The sequence below is a fragment of the Myotis davidii genome, unplaced genomic scaffold, assembly GCF_000327345.1.
Source record: "Myotis davidii unplaced genomic scaffold, ASM32734v1 scaffold699, whole genome shotgun sequence".
NCBI classification, from domain to species: domain Eukaryota; kingdom Metazoa; phylum Chordata; class Mammalia; order Chiroptera; family Vespertilionidae; genus Myotis; species Myotis davidii.
The window spans coordinates 802,217-810,309 of NW_006291007.1; the positions used below are offsets into that span (position 1 = coordinate 802,217).

The 8,093-nt window shown below is 45.0% G+C and overlaps 1 protein-coding gene across 1 annotated transcript in view; it reads left to right on the plus strand.

Annotated features, from left to right (window-relative positions):
- The first annotated feature begins 704 nt into the window (after positions 1-704).
- ZNF207 (zinc finger protein 207) overlaps positions 705-8,093 on the plus strand; it is an 18,786-nt gene continuing 11,397 nt past the window's right edge. Inside the window, exons 1-2 of the mRNA XM_015564133.1 lie at positions 705-916; positions 2,209-2,335. Of these exons, the coding sequence (XP_015419619.1) occupies positions 876-916; positions 2,209-2,335 (168 nt within the window). The 5' untranslated portion in view covers positions 705-875. The remainder of the gene's footprint in view (positions 917-2,208; positions 2,336-8,093) is intronic.

The following is an 8,093-nucleotide window of genomic DNA, read 5'->3' on the forward strand; positions in this document are numbered from 1 at the left end:
ACAAAATTTTTTTTATTGATTTCAGAGGAAAGGAGAAGAGGGAGAGAAACATCAGCGATGCGAATCATTGACGGGCTGCCTCCTGCACGCCCCACACTGGGCACCTCCAGCTGTGTCCCCTGACCGAGAGCCGTGACCTCCCGGTTCAAAGGTCGATGCTCAGCCTCCAGCCCCCACCACCTACCCCACCCCCCGGCGTTGGGCCCGGACACCTTTCTGACCACCGACCGCGGCCACGTGGACGGGTCTTTGGAGGCCTCGCAGCACCGCCTGTTTCCGTCACCGCGCTCGCCACACTGCGGCCCGATCATCTGTCGACAAGCTGTGGCTGCGCCTTCTTTGTCTCAACACTGAAGTAAGCAAATGCCCAACACTTACTATAGAAAGGATTAATCCGGGCACTGAAAACAGAACTGGAAACTGGGCAATGTCTCAATGAGCCTTTATTTGTAGTCTGCCTTTAATGACGCGGGTAATGTTTTCAGTCCCTCCCCCCAGATTCTCCCTTCAATTCGCGAGTTTCTCGGCATACCCAGGCAGCCGGCTCCTTTACAAAGAAACCCAAAGGGATCCGCACGCACTGCCAGCGACAGCGGGCCGCCGGCGAAACAGACAAGATGGCGGCCGCCTCTCGGAATGCGAGTCCCCACCCACTCAGGGCGGAGGGCGGCGTCATGTGACCCGGCCTCGCCTGGCCCCGCCCCCTTCCGCAGTGCCTGACGGGAGGCAGAGCAGCGAGCGAGGGCGTCGGCCATTTTGTGTCTGTTTCCTGTGGGACGCGGTGGTGGCGGTTGGGTCTGAAGAGTGAGCGCTTTTCGCCTCGATTTTCCTGCTTACTTTCTCCTCCGTTTTCACTTCGTCAGTGGAGCGCAGCGATGGGTCGCAAGAAGAAGAAGCAGCTGAAGCCGTGGTGCTGGTATCCTTTGTCAGTGGGGAGTCGCGGCCGCGCTGCGGCGCGGGTTGGTGGGGACGGGGACGGGGAGGCCTGGCGTGGGCCTATGGCGGCGAGTGTCTGGGATCTAGGCCTGGGGGTGGGTAACTGGGCGGCTGGAATCAGGTTTGCGAAGTCTTCTAGGAAAATGGGGCCTCTAGGGCGAGAGGTTCTGGCAGTTGCGGGGCGTTGGACTCCGTGACTCAGGAGATTCCGGGTTCGGTGCGAGCGTGGACCCGCGGGGAGGCGGCCTGAACCCCTCCTTCAAGGACGATGTCCCCGAAGGGCTGTGCTGCTCTACCCCGTGGTTGTGGTGACCATTCAACAAAGAGATTTTCTTAAAGTAAAAGACTCTTGATTGAGGGTATGGCGGATTAGGGGAAAGCTTCCGGAGCCAGTCAGCCACTTTTTCCCCGTGTTTTTATTTTTTATTTTTAAAGAATTGATGGTTTAGTCAACTCGGACTTCAAATCCCGTCCCCGTCCCCCCCCCGCGCGCCCTTTTTTTTTCTTTTTTTGCGCGCGGGGTGGGGGTGGGGGGAAGAACTAGCTTCCGCGTCTCGCTAACTGGCGCCTTTAAGATAAAGTAAGGCCTCTTATGCCTCAAAACTGTTTGTTACAGAACTGTATTTATATAATAGTTGAACGGTCACGGATTTTGTAATGTCCTTTTAGGGAAGTCTTACTACTATTGAGGTAATTCTGCTTTATGGATGTAACTCGTTGAGTTTAAATACGTTCCTTGGCAACATAAGTTCATAGGGAATTGCAAACAACTTTATGGGTTAAGTTGTGTCATTCACTATGAACTTATTTTTAGACTCTAAAAAGAAACTTAAATGATCAACATTAGGTAAATCCTCATTTTTTGATTATTCTAAATTATCTAATGAGTGAATGTTTCTAAATCTGTCTTGAGATGAAGTTGGGGATTTTTTTTTAAAGTTTGAACCCCTCTAATCTACACTATGCATTTGTAAATGTTGAAATAGTGAACAAAAGAGTTAATTTCATATAAATATCTGTTAAACACAAACATTAAAAAAACTATGTTGAAATGTGTTTAGGGGTAAAGAAGAGTATGGGCTTCCAGGAAATCCCATGGCAAGTTAATCCCTAATTGTATAATAAATATCAAAAACAAAGTTTCTGTAAAGCGACTTTTTGCTTTTAGCTATTTCTATATTTTAATGTTATTGCTTCAATCTTATCATAGGGCAGGGTTTTTTTATTAGGCAGTGTCATTGTGTTATTTTGTGCCTTAACAGTTTTCATCAGGTATTGTAATAGAGATTTTGATGATGAGAAGATCCTTATACAGCACCAAAAAGCAAAACATTTTAAATGCCATATATGTCATAAGAAGTTGTACACAGGACCTGGCTTGGCTATACATTGCATGCAGGTAAGGATTTCACTCCTGTATTTAATTTTTACTTGTAGTATGGAAACAACATTGGGGAAATTATGAATGTTTATTTCTTTGACAATTGTAGGATATTTTTGTTGTTTATTGCAAGAGATCATATTAAATGACATATCAGCTTAAGAAAACACACCTGTGTTGTTTTTTAATTGATTTTAAAGAGGAAGAGAGAGGGAGAGATAGATAGAAATATCAATGATGAGAGAGAATCACTGATTGACTGCCTCCTGCACTCCCCACGCTGGGGATTGAGCCTGCAACCCCCAGCATGTGCCCTGACTGGGATTTGCACCCGGGACTGACACTGTCCTCTGAGTCAAACCAGCTAGGGCAGCACACCTGTTCTTTAGCCATTTAGAAGAGAAACTATTTCTTTAAGTTTAGAGTTTTATTTGGTATACTAGAGGCTGGTGCTCAAAAATTCATACACTGGGTGGGGGTGGCTTCCCTCAGCCCGGCCTGCATCCTCTCTCAGTCCAGGAGCCCTCGGTGGGTGTCCACCTGCCAGCTTAGGCCCATGCCCCATGGGGAGCAAGCCATTAGTCCGACATCTTTAGCACTGCTGTGGAGGTGGGAGAGGCTCCTGCCACTACTGCTGCGTTGGCCACGAGCCAGCTTCTGGCTGAGTGGCGCTCCCCCTGTGGAAGCGCACTGACCACCAGGGGGCAGTTCCTGCATTGAGCTTCTGTGCCCTCCCACCCCGTTTTCAGTGTGCACCGTAGTGACCAGTCCTTCTGCCATTGGGGTCAATTTGCATATTGCCCAAGTATATAGGAGGACTAGAGGCCCAATGCACAAAATTCGTGCAAGGAGCTCCGCCCTCACAGCCCTGGCTTTGTCCAGACAACCTTCTGGATGGTCATTCTGCTGTTCAGTCTAGTTAGCATATTAGCTCATTATTATATATGATTATTATATGTGATAGGATATTTTTAAATTATTATTTTTCATTCTAGGTTAGATTGGTGACAGGTGAGATCACAAGATATATCTCAGCACTTGAGTTTAAAAAAAAGCAGGGATCAATGATTTAAATTTGTGGGCAGTCTCACCAGTTCTCATCCCATAAGAATTAGTACATAATTAGCTGCCATTACTGCCATTGAAGGATTTGTTATAATCTGTTGCCTGGGGCCAGGTTTATATCAAGAATTTATTCCCGCATCTCTTTTGGAGTGGTATTACTTCATTTAATAGTTTCTTGGTTTCTTGAATCCTTTTACTAGTAGGTAAGGAGAACTTTGTAATTTTTAAAGATCTCATGAGTAGCATTATGTGTTGTTCTACTTTTGCCAGTTTTAGAGCTGCCTGAATTTTTGCCTAATTGGACCTTAGAAAGTTCTGAGATGAGCAAATCTGTTTATTGGAAAATACTGTTGGTAGGAAGCAGGGAGATAAAATAGGATGTTGCTCTCCCGAGTTAAAAAAAAAATAAGTTTATATAGCTCCTCTTCGCCCTAGTTACATCACTACAACAGTTTAACATCTATTCAGAAATATTTGAGAGCCTACTACATACTTAGACAGTCACTAAGTCCCATGTAGCTATTCAAAAAATTAAAATTCCTCCATTTGCCATGGCCGGTTTGCTTAATGGTTAAAGCATTGGCCCACAGACCAAAGGGTCAAGGGTTCAATTTTTGGTCATGGTTACAGGTTCAATCCCCAGGGTTGTGGTAGGAGTACACCAATTGATGTGTGTCATCTCCCCGCCCCCTTTTTTTAAAAAAAATATATTTTATTAATTTTTTACAGAGAGGAAGGGGGAGAGAGAGTTAGAAGCATCGATGAGAGAGAAACATCGATCAGCTGCCTCTTGCACACTTCCTATTGGGGATGTGCCTGCAACCAAGGTACATGCCCTTGACTGGAATCGAACCTGGGACCCTTTAGTCCACAGGCCGACACCCTATCCACTGAGCCAAACTGGTTACAGCACCCCCCGCCCCCCTTCTAAAAATCCATGGAGAAAATATCCTCACTCCTTAGGTGAGGATTTTAAAAAAAAAATTACCTGTCACATAGCTTTTTTTTTTTTCCTCCTTTTTTAAGAGAGAGAGATTGAGAGAGAGAAACATTGATCAGTTGCCTCCATACATACCCTGATCTTGTGCATGGGATGATGCTCTAACAACTGAACAACACTGACCAGAACTGGTACACCTTTTGTTTTTTTAAATATATTTTATTGATAATTTACAGAGGAAGGGAGAAGGATAGTTAGAAACATCAATGAGAGGGAAACATCGATCAGCTGCCTCCTGCACACCTACCACTGGGGATGTGCCCACAACCAAGGTACATGCCCTTGATCAGAATCAAACCTGGGACCCTTCAGTCCTCAGGCCAACGCTCTATCCACTGAGCCAAACCAGTTAGGGCGGTACAGCTTTTTAAAGGATCATTTTGGCTGCAAGATTGAGAATAGACTACAGAGTGCAGTGAGGCCACTTAGGAGACAAGAGTATTCTAGATGAAAGATGATGGTGACAGAGCCAGAATTTGCTGATGGGTTAGATGTGGAATCTGAGAGAAATTGAGGAGTGAAGGATGATCTGAAGGTTTTTGACTTGAGCAATGTGAGAAATGATGCTACCACATACTGAGATGTGGAAGGCTGCAGGAAGAATAGGCTTAGGGATAAAGATACCAAGATTTTTTTAATATATTTTCATTGATTTCAGAGAGGAAGGGAGAGGGGGAGAGAAGTAGAAAAGCAATGATGAGTGAGAATCACCCACGTGGGCATGTGCCTTTTGACTGGAATCAAACCCGGGACCCTTCAGTCCGCAGGCCGACGTTTTATCTACTGAGCCAAATCAGCTAGGACTTTAATGTGTTTTATTGATTTTAGAAGAAAGGAGAAGGCTGCCTCCTGCACAACCCCTACTGGGGATTGAGCCTGCAACTTGGGCATGTGCCCTGACTCGGAATCAAACCAGCAACCTCTCAGTGCAGGGGATGATCTGAGCCACTCAAGTGGCCAGGGCCCAAGACTGTTTTTATGTTAATTTTGTGTGTGGGTATGTTAGTTTTGAAAAGATCCATTGACTATCCAGATGAAGATGTCACATAAGCAGTTGAATCTACAAGTCTGGAGTTCAGAGGGGTTGGAGGTGGAATTAGAAATTTGGAAGGATACAGGATAAGGATGGCTATTTGAAGCCATGTCTTTTCTTCTTAGGGAATCCTATGTAATAAAAGTATAATATGCAAATAGACCGAACTGCAGAACAAACCAGTCAGGGGGTGGGGCCGGCAAGCAGCAGCACCAGGCTAGCCAAGGGGTGTGCCAGTGGGCAGAAGGAGGGGAAGACAAAGGGCAGGGGGGGGGGAGGTCGTGCAGCAGCGACCAATGGACCAGTGGCTGCAGAGGGCCAATGGGGTGGGGGCGGGGGCGAGCTGGTCAGTCGGCCGCCTGGTCACCTCCTATAAGGAGAGGCCAGACTGCACAGGGAGTGGGCCTAAGCAGTCAGTAGGGCATCCCCTGAGGGCTCCCAGACTGTGAGAGGGCGCTGGCCGGGCTGAGGGACCACACACACCACCACCCCCAGTGCACAAATTTTTGTGCACCAGGCCTCCAGTCTCCACTAGAATATAAATAGAAAAATGCAAGGACTCCATGTTGGGTCACTCCCAGCATTTAGAGGTCAGAAATTTTAAAGTCAAGGAGAGTGAAAGGGTAGGAACACCAAGACAGTAAGTACCCTAGAAGCCAAATGAAGTGTTTTTAAAGAGTGAGTTACTTTGACTGTCAAATGCTTGTGGTAAGCCAAGTAAGAACAGGACTAAGATTGGGTTAATCAAAGTGGAGGTAATTGTTCCACTTTCTGAGAGTGATTTCCTAAAAAGTTGATGAAAGCTTGATTGGAGTGCTTTCAAAAGAAAATGATGGCTGCAGCCATACTACCCTGAATACCCGGATCTCGTAAGCTAATCAGGGTCGGGCCTGGTTAGTACTTGGATGATGGGAAGCTGCCTGGGAATGCTGGATGCTGTAGGTTTAAACAAGAGAGAGAGAGCCCTGGCCGGCATGGCTCAGTGGATAGAGCGTCGGCCTGCAGACTGAAGGGTCCCAGGTTCGATTCCGGCCAAGGGCACATGCCGGGGTTGCGGGCTCAGTCCCCAGTGGGGGGCATGCTGGAGGCAGCTGATCAATGATTCTCTCTCATCATTGATGTTTCTATCTCTCTCTCCTTCTTCCTTCCTCTCTGAAACCAATAAAGAAATATATTTAAAAAATAAATAAAAAAATGAAAATGAGAGCTGCCATCTTGCGTCCTAGAAAGTGTGCACTTATTCTTATCCTAAGCATCTACCCTAGTCTCCCTTGTAGCTCCATTTCCTCTCCAACAAGATGAAAGAAACTATCGTGAACCAGGATAAACTGGCCAAACTGCAGGTGCAAAGTGTGTAATGGTGGGAAAGGAACGGTTTGCAGAAGGCGGTTCACATAACAGCTATAGCAGATGAGAAAAAGACTTCAGTTTTCCTTAAAGAAGGTAGGGTATTGAGGAGATGAGTGTTCATAAACTAAGGAACAGTGATCCATTTTAACAGCCTTAAAGATCAGGCAGCAAACACTTTGCACTATTACAGGGCGTGCTGAGACAAATTGCTGACACAGTGCTTCCTAGCATCTTAATTTAGCATGGTGCAGACCTCCAACTAGTGTAAAGAGCTCTGCCCAAACAATTGGGATGGAAAAGCACCGCTTGCTACCAGAGAAGTAGATGAAGTTCCAGATCTTCTGGAGAATTTTGATGAGGCTTCTAAGAAAGAAGCATACTGAATTGAGTCAAGTTCTGAAAAAGATTAACCCTAGAGTGCCGGGAACGCTATCGCACTCCTCCTTCAGTGTCATTATTAGATGTTAGTAGTTCACTCTTTATTGACAGATGGCACCTAAGTGCAGATTACTTATGATGCTTGGCAATTTTAGCATAGTTCCTAGGATATTGGTTGGCACTCAAAGGGTTAATGCCCCCCCCCCCCTTCAATGCCCATGTTCTAGTATTCAGACATGTAACTATTGCTTATTAGTGATGATCATACTGCTAAATACGTCACTTCTTGCTGTGAAGATGATATTGTGGAAGATTTTTGAATATGTAACTTCATTTACTTGTGATTCATAATTTTTTTCCTAAACTGCTGTAAAATCAGCAGAAATGCCTTGGCAATTTTAGCATAGATCCTAGGATATTGCTTGGCACTCAAAGGGTTAAACTTCTGAAGGCGTTACTGTGAAGCTGCTCTTTTATATTATGACTGCTTTTTCAAATTTTATTTATGCATCTGTTAAAATCTAGAGTGCTAATATTTTTAAGCCCAGGACCCCTTGGACACTGCAGCTCTTTTCCATTTTTGCTTATACACAAATTGTTCTTTGCCTGGTTTACAAAAAGGAGAAAATGGGAAAATAGAAGAGGCATTCTTTCAAGGAGTTGTACTATAGAGAAGATCAGATAAAATGTAGGGGAAGCTGGAAGGAGATTAGTTGAGAAATTATTAGTAGCATCTTTGACTAAGTGATTCTGTTTCTATATAGTCTTACTGTAATTTCAGAGCAACCTGTGAGATGAGTATGTCAGTTAAATCAGACATCCTCCAATTTTATAGATGCTAAACTATCACTTAGAAATGTAGTGAAGACTAGTTAATGTGCTCGAGGATGTAATGGCATTTCTTTTTTAAAAAATATTTTTTTTATCTCGGAGAGGAAGGGAGAGGGAAA